The 16,335-nt window shown below is 40.4% G+C and overlaps 1 protein-coding gene across 2 annotated transcripts in view; it reads left to right on the forward strand.

Moving 5' to 3' along the window:
* Window positions 1–10,139, forward strand: part of LOC135195091 (HMG domain-containing protein 4-like) — a 119,313-nt gene extending 109,174 nt beyond the window's left edge. Inside the window, exon 8 of one of the 2 annotated variants that reach the window (XM_064221470.1) lies at window positions 10,083–10,139. In XM_064221470.1, the coding sequence (XP_064077540.1) occupies window positions 10,083–10,124 (42 nt within the window). In that variant the 3' untranslated portion in view covers window positions 10,125–10,139. Of the gene's footprint in view, window positions 1–7,346; window positions 7,440–10,082 lie in introns of those variants that run through there. The other variant, XM_064221469.1, reaches the window with a different exon arrangement.
* The last annotated feature ends 6,196 nt before the right edge of the window (window positions 10,140–16,335 follow it).

The following is a 16,335-nucleotide window of genomic DNA, read 5'->3' on the forward strand; positions in this document are numbered from 1 at the left end:
GACAAGCGCGAGGCGCCAGCCAAGCACGAGGAGCTTTTCAGGCGCGAGAAGTCAAGCAGACGCGAGACTTCTTTTAGACGTGAGAGAGAGTCGGTTCACTCTATGAGCCCCTCTCCTAGTAGGAGTTTGTCACCAGTAGAGAGAGAACGGGATGAAGATCCTCTCGTTTTTCAGGCCGATTCTCCACAAGGTGTAGAAGGAGATTCGGAAGAAGAGGGTGACGGTAGAGAAGGAGTCTCGAACTATAAAGTTCTGACTGACCTTCTTTTACGGGAATACGGAGATTCTTTAACTCCTGCGCTCCTCCTTCGCCTCGATCACTGTTTTCGAGTGCGATTGTGCCTAAGTCTTCGTCGGTCTTGAAGATGAGACCTACGATCTCTATGAAGAGAGCGCTTCAGTCCTTAGACAAATGGATGTTGTCTAAGAAGGATCTGGGCAGAACTACCTTCTGTATGCCTCCAGGTTTCTGGTACCGAACTGGGGAGAACATGGGCCTTTCTCTCCCAGCGGCAGCCGAAGCAGACTTTTCAACCTTGGTTGACTCGTCAAGGAGACACGCTTTGAATGGAGCTCGCGTGTCTTGGGCTATTTCGGAGACGGATCATCTCCTCAAGGGACTCTTCCATATTTTGGAAGTGTTTAATTTCCTAGACTGGTCCCTTGGGGTGATGTCTAAGAAAGCTCATGACTCGGATGGTCTTGACCCAGAAGTCATTCTCAGTATTCTTGCTTGTATTGACAAGGCGGTACAAGACGGATCGGGAGAAATCTCCTCTCTTTTCGGAGCAGTACTCCTTAAGAAGAGGAGTATTTTTAGTTCATTCCTAACCAAGGTGGTTTCTCCCTCACAGAGAGCAGCCCTGGTTTTCGCTCCCATGTCTGACTTCCTGTTTCCTTCTCAGTTAGTGAAGGACATTTCTCGATCACTGACTGAGAAGGCGACTCAGGATCTTCTCCTGCAAACTGCAAGGAAGAAGAGACCTCTTGTTTCTGTGACAAGAAAGGACCTCTTGTTGTTTCTGTTGTTACAAGAAAGGGGACCCGACTTACCACGGTTCAGCCCTTTCGAGGAGGGCCTCTCTCCAGAGCTACCTCTAAGAGAAGAGGTCTTGAGAGGAGAGGTAAGGCTCCTTCCCGTCCCTTTAAGAAAGGGAAGTGAGACAGACAGCCTCCAAACACCAGTGGGGCCAAGGCTTCTCGAATTTGCAGACGCCTGGTCACTCATAAACTCAGACGCCTCTTCCATGTCCATAATAAGGAAGGGATATCTTATCCCCTTCCAAGACAGTCCTCCACTAACGACCATTCCGCGGGAACTGTCAGCCAGATACAGGGACCCTGTACTGAGGGATACTCTTCGTCTGATGGTGAATCAAATGTGGGACAAAAGAGCTATAGAACTGGTTCTAGAGCAAAACTCTCCGGGGTTTTACAATCGGCTTTTCCTGGTTGCGAAAGCCTCGGGGGCTGGAGACCAGTTCTAGATGTCAGCGCTCTGAACAAGTTCGTTCGAAAGGAGAAGTTCTCTATGGAGACTTCGGCCTCAGTCCTTGCGGCGTTACATCAAGGAGATTGGATGGTGTCGCTGGATCTCCAGGACGCCTATTTTCATGTCCCGATTCACCCTTCGTCGAAGAAGTACCTCCGTTTCATGACGGGGGGAAGGATCTTTCAGTTCAGGGCCTTGTGTTTCGGCCTATCCACAGCGCCTCAGGTCTTCACAAGCCTGATGAAGAATGTGGCGAGGTTTCTTCACCTCAAAGGCGTCAACATCTCTCTATATTTGGACGATTGGCTCATCAGGGCCAGAACAGAGAGACAGTGTTTGGAGGACCTTTCTTTGACCCTAGACCTGATAAAGGCGTTGGGACTACTCGTGAACCTCAAGAAGTCACAGCTGATTCCCAGACAGAACTTGGTCTATCTTGGGGATTCAGATGGATTCTCGGGGTTTTCGAGTATTTCCTTCGCAAGAGAGAATCGTGAGAGGCTTGGAAAAAGTCTCTCTCTTCTTGGGAAGAACGAACTTCGGCGAGGGAATGGTTAAGCCTACTAGGCACCCTTTCCTCGCTCGAACAGTTCTTCCTCTAGGAAGACTACATCTTCGCCCTCTTCAGTTTTTCCTAAAGAGATCGTGGAACTGGAAGACGGGACTTCTCTCCGACAGTTTTCTCCTTCCAAGGGAAATGAAACCACACCTGCAATGGTGGTTGTCCCCTCTAAAAGAGAACAAGGGAATTTCTCTGGAAGTTCCGAACCCAAACCGAGTGTTGTATTCCGACGCATCGGAGAAGGGTTGGGGAGCAACACTAGGACCGAGAGAAGTGTCAGGCACCTGGAAGACAGCACAGGTGTCCTGGCACATAAATTGCAAAGAACTTCTAGCAGTTCACTTAGCGCTAAAGTTCTTCGAACCCTTTGTGACGAACAGTGTGGTCCAAGTGAATGTGGACAACACTACAGCCCTGTCCTACATTCGGAAGCAGGGAGGAACACACTCTGTGTCTCTTTACGAGATAGCAAGAGATCTGCTAATTTGGGCCTCACAAAGAAACATCGCCCTCCTAACAAGATTTGTTCAGGGGACGAGAAACATCAGGGCGGACAGACTGAGCAGGAGAAGCCAGGTCCTTCACACAGAATGGACTCTTCATTCAGAGGTGTGTCAGAGTCTTTGGGATCTTTGGGGCACTCCTCACGTAGATCTGTTCGCCACATTCCTTTCCAAAAGGCTGGAAGTCTTTTGTTCAGTGGTGGAAGACCCAAGAGCTCTCGTGGTCGACGCCTTCCTGCTGGACTGGTCTCATGTGGACGTGTACGCTTTCCCCCCTTTCAAAATCCTGGGACAAGTGTTGAGAAAGTTCATAGCGTCCAACGGGACAAGGATGACCCTGATAGCCCCGTTTTGGCCAGCACAAGATTGGTTTGCAGAGGTGCTGGAGTGGACAGTAGACTTCCCAAGATCCCTTCCAAAAAGGATGGATCTTCTCAGAGAGCCACACTTCGAGAGGTTTCATCAAAACCTCCCCGCTCTCGCTCTGACTGCCTTTCGACTATCGAAAGACTTGTCAGAGCGAGGGGGTTTTCTCGCGAAGCTTCAAGCGCTATCGCTAGAGCCCGCAGAGCTTCCACTAGACGAGTCTATCAGTCGAAGTGGGAGGTATTCAGAAGGTGGTGCAAGTCTAAGAAGTTGTCCTCCTCCAGTACCTCTATAACCGAAATCGCCGATTTCCTGTTGTTCTTGAGAGAGGTCTCTCATTTGTCTGTATCGACAATCAAAGGATACAGGAGCATGCTGTCGGCAGTATTTAGAAACAGAGGCCTAGACATTGCTGACAATAAAGATCTGCACGACTTGATTAGATCGTTTGAAACGACAAAATCGAAGGAACTAACTCCACCCAGCTGGAACCTGGACGTAGTTCTCAAGTTCCTTTCGTCGGACAGATTTGAGCCTCCCCACGTAGCTTCGTTCAGGGATATAACAAGAAAATGCTTGTTTCTCCTATCTTTGGCGACAGCCAAAAGAGTTGGCGAACTTCATGCCCTTGAAGATGAAGTCGGCTTTAACAAAGACTCGGCCTTTTGCTCGTTTAGAACTCTGTTTCTAGCGAAGAATGAAAATCCATCGAATCCCTGGCCCAAGAGATTCGAGATCAAAGGCTTATCGAGTCTGGTAGGGAGAGAAACAGAGAGGTCTCTTTGCCCGGTAAGAGCCTTGAAGTTCTTCTTACAAAGAAAGAAGCAAATGGGAGGCTCTAGACAAAGTCTTTGTGTTCGATTAAGGACCCCACAAGAATCATGTCTAAGAACGCTTTAGCTTTCTTCATTAGGAGCGTCATTACGGATGCTCACAAGTTCTGTCCTGATGACACTTTTCCGCTTTTAAGAGTAAAAGCCCATGAAGTTAGAGCAGTGGCGACGTCTCTCTCTTTTCAGAAGAATATGTCATTAAAGAAAATCATTGACACGACATATTGGAGGTGCAATTCAGTTTTTGCATCTCACTATCTTAAAGACGTTCGCGTGACCTACGAGAAATGTTTTTCTCTGGGACCATTTGTATCGGCGGATACAATACTGGGTACGGAGAGCAAACACCAATCCTTAAATTTGTACATACCTTCTACTAGATATGTTCTAGATTCCTGCTGACAAAGAGGGCTTGGTGCTGCACTGGCGGCCAGTCACTGTTGTTCAGTAAGGAACTCTTGTGATATCTTTTAGGGGAGTATTTAATTTTTTTTTTTTTGAGAATTTTGTATAAATGAGTTTTTCGTTTCGAGTTAGGGTGTTTGTTATGAGTTCGGGGATAACTCAGAACAATTCTATATACTACTAACATGGTGGTTAGGATCAGGTGGTCGGGATTGGTTATGCTCCTTCACAAGGTGTGTTGTCATAGAAGTGGTCCAGTACCCATTGACAAAGTCCTTTTAGGCTCTGCCGAGTAAGCGGTTCTTATACCCATCGACAGACCCACAAGAACTCTAGCCATAGATCTAATATCTCGCTAAAGTCTTGAGGTGATGCAGACTACCGGGCTACAGCCACGAAGTCTACCACCTATCAGGTAGGACCAAGGTTTTTCTTTTATACCTACAACATATGTTGTTTACCTGTCTATTCCATATTAGCTGTCTCTGACCCTCCACCAAAGGGTGCCAATCAGCTATGTATATATCTGACAGGTAAGTTCATTGTATGAAAATGATATTGTTATAATACAATAAAGTTTCATACATACTTACCTGGCAGATATATACGATTAATGGCCCACCCAGCCTCCCCGCAGGAGACAGGTGGAAGAGAGAAAATATGATAGAAAACGGGGATGGTTCCTAGTCCTGCCGCCCAGGGCAGGCAGGTAGATCACCTGACCTACCAGTAGCGAGTGGCGCGAAATTTGAATTTCTGTCGGGGACGACGGAGTCTTAGCTATGTATATATCTGCCAGGTAAGTATGTATGAAACTTTATTGTATTATAACAATATCATTTCTAAAAGGTTGGCCCACTCATTGTAAAGAGGTTCCTGAAATCGTAAGATCTTTTTTTAAATTTAGGGATGAACTTACTATTGATAACGATATAATTTTTAGAGGTAATTGCATTGTTGTCCCATCTTGTTTAAGGTCTTACATGCTGAAACAAATTCATTATGCTCACAATGGGATTGAAGCTACTGTTAGATATGGCATGGGTGCAAATACAAAGAATTATGTTTCTTCTTATGTGATGTGTAATAAGTATGGTAGTAAACAAGACAAGGAATCCTTAAATTCATATGATTTTCCTTCTAGGCCTTGGTCCAAAATTGGAATGGATATTTTTATTTTTGGCAATTGTAACTAGTACAGTAGTACCTCGAGATACGAAATTAATCCGTAACGAGGCGCCCTTCGTATCATGAAGTTTTCGTATCTTGGACCACATTTTACATGTAAAATGGCTAATCCGTTCCAAACCCTACAAAAACACCCCAGTAAATTATATTTCCAGGCCTAAAACACATGTTCTAGGGTTACGACGCCGATCCGATGGAAGAAATATGACTCCAAAAAGGCAAAATACTGTACATACTTGAGTAATATTCAACTGCATGTAATGTTCAACCCCATTTTTACTGCATATATTAGGACTTTAGCATATGTCCCTTAGCAATAAGCCTAGCCTATGTTAGTGGTTGCTACTGTAGCCTAGTTTATGATTCTGACATCTAAACCTAAGAGCTAAAAGCTGAGAATATGCCAATAAAATGTATAATTAATCAGTATGTACTCATTTCAAATAATTATTAATTAATCATTAACTATAATACACAAACAAACAAAAAAAAACCTTCCAATCGATTGTTTACATTCAGCTCTTACCCGTCTTACGAGTACCGAACGAACGCCAAGCAATCATTTTTCCTAGCACACAGTAAGCCATAAATTTTCATTAGTATCTCTCTTCAACTAATGAAACTACCAAACAGTATAATAACCATTCATTTCTATTCTTTATTCTATCTTTACCTAATGGAGATACTGAGTTACTGACAGCTATAAATGAATCATACGTATACGTAACGTAATAATAAACAGAAGAAGAATTCTAAAAAATACGTATTTGTTGGCAGTCTGATTTATTTTATATTTTATGATATCTAATTCACAATTTTTTTTATTAAATGTATTGCATGTACTCATTTCAAATAATTATTAAGTAACCATTAACTATAATAAACAAACAAAAAAAAAGCTTCCAAACTTCTGTTTACATCCAGCACTTACGAGTATCGAATGATCGCCAAGCAATCACTTTACACAGTAAGCCGTAAATTTTCATTATCTCTCTTCAACTACTGAAACTACCAAACAGTATAATAACCATTCATTTCTATTCTTTATTCTATCTTTACCTAATGGTTTTTTTTTTTATTAAATGTATTGCATGAATAAGTTTTTCAATTTACAGCATCCTTTTACCAATAGAATACTTAAAGCACAAGGGGTAGATGCTGACCAATAGGAGAGCAGGACCTTATGGGGTGACTAGCATCAGGAACCAATGGGAGAGCGGGAGGAAGGTGGCGAGTTTACTCAGTTGGCGGTGCGGGAGTTTTAAAATTGTTCTCGGTGGGCCGAATCTCGGGACTTTACAGCAACAACTTTTCGTATCTTGAAAACTTTTCGTATGTAGAGCTGTAAAATTTTTCGTATTTGCTTTCGTATCTCGAGTTTTTCGTAAGTTGAGCCTTTCGTATGTCAAGGTACCACTGTATTTGATTTTGGTAGATTATTATTTATCATATTTTGAGATAAACTAATTGGAAAATATGTTAGCGTCAAATGTTGTAAGCAAGGTAAGGAGTCATTTTTCACGCTATGGTATACCAGACATTGTAATAAGTGACTGTGGCTCATAATTTACATCAAGTGAATTTCAAACTTTTGTAAAGAAATGGTCATTTAAACATGTAAAATCATCCACTTACCACCACCAGTCAAATGGCAAAGCTAAAAATGCAGTAAAAATAATGAAACAGTTGTTCACAAAATCAAAGGAGGATGGCCATGATCCTTTATTAGCACTTCTTGAATGGAGAAATACTCCAACTGAGGGATTTAACTCTTCACCTGCTCAAAGATTTTTTGGTAGAAGAACTGTAAGGTAATAAAAGAGGTTTCAAAAAGGAAATACAAAATAGAAGTAGAAGGCAAAGTATATTTTAGAAATCGCAAATTTCTGAGAAAGACATCAGAGACAGTAACTGATAATTATATTGATTCTGATATTGAAACTGAAACTGATGTAAATATGAATGATGTTGCGAATAAATCTTTTATACTTCCTCAGGCTGATAACTTAGAATCACAAAGATCCAGAAGTGGTCGTGTTGTAAGGAAACCTCTATATCTTCAGGATTATTTGTGATAAATTTAAAGAGCCAATCAGGTATGTAGGATTAGATGTATGTTGCAGGGACCATTTATGTAGAAGAAAAGTTCTTCCACATTTTGTTGAGAAAATGTAAAAGAAGGGAGATGTAACAATATGTGAATGTTGTGATCTGGATTTTGTAAGTAATCGGTGTATGAATATTGTTTGGTACGCTGACTAAGTTCGTGAATGATATCTATTGTTTATGTTTGGGTAAGTCACATGACCAGAGGGACTTCCGAATTCTCCCCCGCTCTCCATATGTTGGCTCGTTAATGCTATATAACTATTTGGTAACTTGTGTAATAGATTAATGTTAATTACTCTCCCCTTATCAATGAGAACCCGTAACAAACACTAATACGCTGATATGTATTACATGGTCTAATTTTATATCTCGTGTATGATGCCATCCCCTTAAATTAGCTTCAAAATTAGGTCTCCAAAACTCACATGATAGGCAAGTATATACGGTAAGTTCTCCTATGCATCTTTTTCCAGAAGAGCCCTGTCTCATTGTAGTTCAAGACTTGCTGGGTGATGTTCTTCAGCTTCTACCAGTTTGGCAAAATTTTAACAAATCCTCAGCTGCCTTCACACTGGAATTTGCTGTCTCACCATGTCTGACGACGGAGCGAATACTGGTCCTTCTTTTAAAATTATCAAACCAGCCCTGAATGGTTTTGAATGACTCTTCCAATGCCTTGTCCATTAATGTTCCTGGCACCTTCCACACCAAATCCATGATTTCTTGTGCCTTCTCACAGATGATGCTCTCCATCATGGTATCTTTGTGAGCTGCTGCTTATTAAACCACAACAACAACAACAACTCCGTCTCTTCATGGGCAACAGTCCAGAGCTTGGAAAATACCTTAATGCCCTTTGCTGGCATTATAGCCTTTATTGTAGTAGTAGTCCAGTCTTTCTGCCTTGCAAAGTCCATAACATGCACACCGTGATCATGTTTTTGTTATGGTTTTACACTTCATATCCAAGGAAATTGGCCTTTTCTTCTCAGCACTGGTCTTGACACTCACTTTCTTAGGACCTATGGTGAAAACTGAGAAATGTTCCAAAATACAGGGACAAAGCAAGAAAACAAAGTGAGAAGTGCTACAAGATACTGCAGAGATGCTCGCACAGTGAGGCAACCATGTAAACTGAACGAGATCATGTGGCAGCTCAGGCAGTTCGGTGCTGGCAGCAGCAAATGCATTGGGAGATGACCTCTCTCTCTTAGGCTTGTTGCTCATAGCTCAAATCCCGATTCACTTCTTAACCCTTAGGAGCTGGGGTAATAAACTGATATGCAGCACCCCATACTGGCAAAACTTTGAGTTTGGCAAATTTATGAAAAAAACACATAGATGAAAAGAGGAAGATATGCAAATGCACGTGGTGAAAGAAAAAAAAATTCTATAAAATTTTCCCCAACATCCACTTGATGTTGGAAATTACTATTTACATCCCCTTGTGGGGCCTCTTTTACAAGACAATTGTAAAAATTGCCAACTTCTATATGTGTTTTTCTAGTAAATAATTTTATTTTATTTTGTAAAATTATAATTATAGCTCACACAATATCATAATAGATAAGAAATAAAATCAATAACAAATTCTTAGCATATTTGTTAAAAAAATATTTACATAAATTTACCAAGAACAAAGATTCCATAACTTTTTATCTGTATGTATATTTTTTTTAAATATTTCTTTGCAATTTTCTTTGCAAAATTACATTTATAACTGATATACTATCACAAAAGACAAGAACAAAAACCAACAGCAACCCCTTGGTATATTTATGAGCAAATTTACAAAAAGACGTCATTTGAGACAGAAACGCAGTACATTCTACCTTCAAGACAGAAGCAGAACAGAAGTCTTAAGCCACCAGACTCGTGATATTAGCCAGTGTAAAAGTTACTGTTAATGAATTTATGGGCTACTGAAGATTTGTAAAGATGCTCTGATTGCTTTAGGAAATAATTCAATCATTTGCTGACATAATAACACTAACCAGAACCGTATATCAGTTAGTTCAAATGTACCCAATTTTACCAGAAAACTTTTCCATGAGCATGTTCTTTTTAGCTCTTTCTCGCCCGATTCTTTTGAAATCAAGGGCACGTAATATTGTTTTATGTACAGGATCAATCCGTCCACCATCCCAAACCTGTTATTACTACTCCCAAGGAGCAATCCATCCATTAACCCTCTTGCGCACAGGCTGAAAATATAAGGGTGTAAGGTACACGACTTTTCCCCCGGGCCAAAAAGAAGATGCTCATGGAAAAGTTTTCTGGTAAAATTCAGTACATCTGAACTATACCTAATATACACTTCTGGTTAGTGTTATTATGTTGGCAAATGATTGAATTATATCCTAAAGCAATCAGAACATCTTTACAAGGCTTAGAAATAATAAAACTGATGTGATGAACATGATATTTTTAAGAAAAATCGTAGATATTTTTTGAAAATAATTATGAAAGATATAAAAATAAGGTTTGGGGAGTTTGTTTTATACCTAAATTATGTAGAAATGTTTGAGCTTTCACGTGGAAGCAATAATTTTGCTATAAATGTGTTTGCTAATGAGATGTAATCGATTAAAAAATGCTAATTTTTTACGGAGTGCCATTTTCAGATTTTCCAACCTACTTATGTTAACGTTTTGTATCGCAGCTAAGTAAGCTAGCGGTGTCATGTGTGTGTTTTCTTCGAGATTCATCATCTGTCAAGCCAATGGCGTCAAGTAAGTTTTCTATGATTGATACATTTTTTTCGTTAAATATTCCCGAAAATAATTTACATATAACGCGCCCAGCCCGTCATCTGTGCACTTACAAAAAACATTTATTTGACGCGCTACGCGTCAGCAGATCACGAGAGGGTTAAGGGTTAAAGCAAAAAATTGTTTGTGAGTCAGCTCATATCATGGAAAATTTTCATGTTGGTTCACTTGTAAGTCAGTGTTTGACTGTATTCCTATAAGTGGAACCTAGGTTTTCACATGTCCTGGTTTTTGTACAATTCAGTTTTCGTAGACTTTTTCCGACGAAATTTTGTCTCTGGTTTTGTATTTTTCCTCAGATTTCATACACTTGGGCCCACTGGATGACTAGGTCCATACTGAGCGCCAAAGCAAAGCATCCTGTGTTCTCTTGTGACCCATTCTGCTTTTGTGTTCGCTGTTTTTTGTGCTTTTAATTCAAGGGCAACTGCTAAATAAACCATTATGGGACCAAAGAAAGTTCCAAGTGCCAGCCCCTCTGTAAAAATGGCAAGAAAGTACAGAATTTAATAACAAATCTATAGAAAAGTGTTGGAGGGTGTTGCATGCTGATTATAGTAAGAAATTACCTGTAAGTGCTGCTGTTAGTGAATTTAATGCCAGCAGAGGCTGGTTTGAAAAATTCAGAAAGAGAACAGGCATACATTATGTGCCTACTTCAGTGATTAAGGACATGTTTGCGAAGTGGGGTGTTGTAAGATTTTGTAGAGAATTATCATCCCAACAAAGATGATGTAATCCATGTCTCCAACATCCTTAATGACAATGCTGTGTTCCACTTTAGGCAAATTTTAAAGGGACGCCAGAAACAAATGTCTATGGACAGTTTTGTTGTGCGACAAGAGGTCCTAGTACCAGTAAAAACCGAAGAGGGGAAGTAATCCCAGATAGTGCCAGTAAAAATGAAGAAAAGTAACCCCAGATATATGCTTGATACCCGAAATCCTTTGCAGAGGGGGTGGAGGATTTCCTTCTAAACAATAACCTCTCCTCCTCCTCCTTCCATAAATGTTCATTATTTATTTCACTGTTGATTTATATTTATTTCTCAGTGTTTTCTGTATGTAAAACTGTTTATTCCTTATAAAATGTAGTTTTTGTTAATACCTTGGGGGTCTGGAATGCATTAATTGTATTATTTACATTATTCCTTATTGTTTCGGTTTTCGTAAGTTTTGGACTTCGTGGCAGGTTCCAGAATGGATTATGTACGAAAACCAAGGTTCCACTGTATTATGAAAATAAAAAATATAAATTAGTAGTGTATTTACATATAATTGGGAAGACAATACAAAATGGCCATTAGCCACCATAGTGCTTTTCTCCAGAACCTTTTCCGTCCCTGTCAACAAGACATGAGTCTGGAGAAAGGAATGGAATTTGTTGGGCGTTTTAAAGAAGTAAGGTCAACAGTCTAAAGCAGAAACTCTCAGGTGTTCCAAATAATAGCTAAGAAGGCAGTTCCGTTCCTGGTGCTTGCCACTACAGGTGAGAGAGGGTATCCTCTTCCTTCCCCTTCACTTCAAACCTAGTGCTGCCAGGAGTATAGATGGTAAAAAGATTAACACTCTATTTTACCTGGGGGAGAAGAAAGGCTTCAAAATGTCAAACGCCAAACAATTCTGAAGCTAGAAGTAACACGTGAGCATGTCTTGTCCGAGAAAAGAGAGAAACCAAGATCGTTCAGAGAAGCAATGCTTGGGGAGTGCCAGGGAGGAAGATCTCGCCTTTTGACACCCCTGTTAATGCCTTGGAGTCACCTCTGCCACCTGTGTTGCAACCACTTCCTCTGGCATGAAAGCAGTGAGGAAGAAGATTTCACAATCCATTGGAAACAAAGGTACTCTATAACCCATAGATCAGGAACTTGACCCTCTCCAGATACCGTGCTGTAACTGAAACTGTAGCATCGGATCGGGAAATATCTTCAGAATAGCCCAAAGGACAACTACTAAAGATCTTAATGTCCCAACAAAGATGTAGTCACTTCCCAGGAATTTCACCGAAGGAGCTCAGACAATTCCTGAATTGCTGCTCCAGTATAGTCTGCAAGCAATCCAGAAATTGGAAAAATTTGGTCCCATCCAATCCTAGGCTGACCGAGCTGCTCCTCCCTCAGCCACAAGAGATCACCAGAACTGTGCTCCCTAGGACTTTTCCTAACTCATACCAAAACAGATGAGCCTCTCATCTGAAATGTAAGCTGCAGCAATCACTGTCAGAACCCAGTCAAACTGAGAATGAAGTGGAGGAACAAGCCCTGACACCGCTTCCCCAATTCCCCTCAAGTTATGCAGCTAGTCGCACATACAAGAGGTGTCAAAGTTCAAAGAACTCTTCTTAGAATAGTATACCTCAGGCAGCATGCGCTCTGAAGTATGCTACATCCCGAGCTTGGAAATGATGTAGGGAAGCCCACAAGGCTGGGAGTCAGCACCTTTCCTACTCCTAGCCCAGTACTGATCCATAGACCAGGACCACTATTAGGAAATGGGTCTTGCACATCCCACTAGCAGTGTGAATGTGTCATGGTAAACCACCTGAATGAGTCACACAAACCTTGTCTGTGTGACCTTGAGGAATCATGGTAACTAGAGTTGCTCTGCTCACCTATCCACCATGAATGGACTGGGAGAATCTAGAGAACCCTAATGCGAGTTATAGACCTGGTTCAAAGACTGGATATGTGACTAGTGCAAACCCTGTTAGTGGTATGCACAGGTGCACTGACCATCTTCTTGTAACTCTGGGGAGTCTCATGGGAAGAGGTGTTATATTTAACTTTCTACCACAATTTACTGATCATGGGTAGACAGAGACAACAGAGATACCCCGTTACCACTAGCAAACCCAGTCCATGGACTGGAAACAGACATGGACAGCGAACAAGCCATATAAACACAACAAGTCATGCAGAGTCCTCTCTGTGCAACCCTGATCAGTTACAATGAGAAGAGTCAAAAGTGCTCCCACCACCATGACTTTCTTGCCATGGATTGATAGAGATAGAACAATACTAGCCCATTGCCCCTGGTAAAACCAACCCAACCCATAGACAGGGTACCCAGGAAGCAAACAAGCTGAGTGAAAAGGTCATGCAAACCCCTCTCTATAACTCCAACTCTGAAGAATCGGGGTGAGAGGAAGAACCCAACTCAAGTAAGCTCGAAAGCTTACAGACTTGAATCTAAGTGGATGGCACTAAGGATTTACTTACAATTATTAGAAAATTTTTTTTTGAAAACAGATCTTCGAATATATTTCTTCGAAAACAAAAACTTTGAGGTGCATTCACTTTGAATGTGTTTCATTTGGAAAATCAAAACATTGAAAAGTTGGCTTCGTACACTTTCTTTGAGTACAAGATTGACCAGTACGTAATGTGTTATTTTTATATTTTTTCTACTTTCTATTAATAATAAAAATAACATTACTAATAATTTTACAATGATGATAAAAAAGGTAATAAAAACCAGTAATACGAAGAACATTTATTAAAATATAAAACAATTTCTATGATAACTTTTATTTAATATAGAATTATTCATATTCTTATTTTTAGTTTATTTCTTTTAGAAGCTGAGCTTGTGTGCAATTCCACACAAATAGTCCAATAAATTGGTTGAATTGTCGACAGGTAACAAGGTTTTTCAGACATGTGGCACTATGTTATGTTATAAAATAGACCAAAATCAAACATGAATTGATCACCATTATTGGTTTTTGTTTGATCTTTTGTAAAAACCAAAGCCTTCCTATGCATAGGCACAACCAATCCAATATCATCATCTTGTCAAACATGATGCACTCTTCTCTTGATACTATTTGTAGAGGGTAAAACCGCAGCTACTTCTTGAGAAACTTGGGATGCTGCACTAGATATTATGAAGTGGAGTGCTTCTCTGCTATCTCGCCTTATCTCTCACTTCACTCGTAAATTAGTAAACTTCCACGCCCACAGGATTGACTGCGCGATTATGTTCTCTTGGAACAGTCGTCACCTCATTGTCTATCGTTGTTGTTTGGCTTTTGCACAGATTTTCAAAATCTCTACATTTCCAGTATGTTTTGTGTATCACTTGTTTATCTTTTCCAAATCAAAATCCATTTAGAAGGAGCACTGGCTTTCCTTTTGAGCTCTTGACAAATTTAGCCATCTTCAAGTAGGGTGCTTACACTTTGAAGTCTGCTGTTATAGTGCTCTACAAAAACTGACTTTGTAATGAGAGAGAGAGAGAGGGAGAGAGAAAAACAAACCTTCTGTCCCGTTGCTAACCGGTTATTATTGCTGACCTCGCCCTTCAACCTCAAATTTGCTTCTTTTTGCAAATTAGTGTGAATTAGTGATTCGAAGTAATTGACCTGTCGAAGATATTCTATTACGAAGTTTTTTTCCTTGTCAAAGATATTTCACTCTGAAGTTTTTGTTTTCGTAGAATTGTGTTTGGAGAGCTGTTTTCAAAAAATTGTTCGTAAGCGGGCACTAAGTGCCGACCCTGCTGGGAAAAGATGATATCTCTGGGCAACTGTCCTCCCCTGCCCTCCCCGGCGAGGTGGAATAAACAGAAAGATCCCTACTTAGATTTCAAACATGAGGGTAAATTTTCCCTTTTCAGTGCCCAAAGCTTATAGAAAGAAAATGCTATGGGCTTCCCTCCCCTTTCTCCACTGGCGATATTTGCTTCACCCACAGGGACGATCAAGTCCAGAAGCAAAGACTAATTCACACCCATCAGAGGAATTTATGAAGGCTAAAGCTATCAGGTTGAAAAGAAGGCTGCAACAGAAGGGCTACCTCACCTGTAGTAGGCCATCTGTCTCAGAAACTAAGTGTTTAAGTCATACAGACCTGAAAAGTAAATATTATTAGTAAATAGAAAACAACACAAATGCTGATCAACACTTCCAGAAACTGCTACATTTCCAATAAAAACAAAAAGCTAGATTAAATCCTAGCAAGTAAAAATCAATGCTAAATTTCCCTGCAAGCATGCTTAATTGACTGACGGTTTTGATCCTTAATAACATAAACACATATTGTAAAGGCACTGGAAACAGTAGTAATTAAAATTAGAGTTCAATGAACTTTGTCGCAAACAGATTGGAATGTGTAGCAACACGTTCTCGAATGTTGGGAAACTTTAAGGTATCAGCAAATACTTTGGGTCATCGGATGGAAAAGCAAAACACTGTTGGACTTCAGAGGCGAGAGTGCGGGTGCGCAAGTCGACCCAACTGCTGTCATGTGATCGTGACGTCAGAAAAATGCAGTTGTGTATGTCTGTGCGTCAGTGTGTGTTCATGGAAGGTTCTAGAACCGTGAGAAGACTAGCATGCATGCATTTGTACATCCATCAGGGCGCCTGAAAAAGTAGTATATTCTGATAGTGAGTGAGAAACTTGAGGCATTAGACCGTAGACTCTTTTAGTGATTACTGGTGAGGAAAGACCGAGGGGAGGCACACAGTAGGTCCATCAAGAAGGTAAATAGTGGAAAAAAGAACTTTGAAAAGCCTTTGACCTTTTTCAGACATACATTGGTCCCCCCGTATTTGCGGGGGATGCGTACCAGAACCCCTCTTGAATAGTTAGAACACGCAAATGTTTGGAACCCCTATAAAAACGCTAAAAACAGCCTATTTTGTTGGTTAAAACTCTAGAAAAACCCACTAAAAATTTTCATACTTGGTTTTTTTAATAGTTTTATCACAAAAAGTGCACTTTATGATGAAATTGATCAAGAAACCAAGAATTTGTGGATATTTCTCATAGAAAAATACCGCGAATGTGCGAATTTTCTGTGACTAATGCGTGGAAACGTTCCCGAGAGAAATCCGCAAATGGGGGGTTCCACTGTACTCTGAAGGGAGCTGAAGTGCAGTGAAACGGATCTTGTATTTTTATTGGATAATTATCCATTTTTTTTATTTTATCTCTGATAATTGTGGTTTCTTTTAGGGATGGATTTGGTTTGTCACCACTGGAAATGAATTCTTTAATTGACAATTTTGTTGGTGAAAATACTGATGCGGTTTTTGATGATGAGATATTGTGGGACAATTTTTTAATCAAGATGACTATTAGAGGAGTAATTGTGTTTCATGGT

This window comes from Macrobrachium nipponense, chromosome 15 (assembly GCF_015104395.2).
Source record: "Macrobrachium nipponense isolate FS-2020 chromosome 15, ASM1510439v2, whole genome shotgun sequence".
Taxonomy (NCBI): Eukaryota; Metazoa; Arthropoda; class Malacostraca; order Decapoda; family Palaemonidae; genus Macrobrachium; species Macrobrachium nipponense.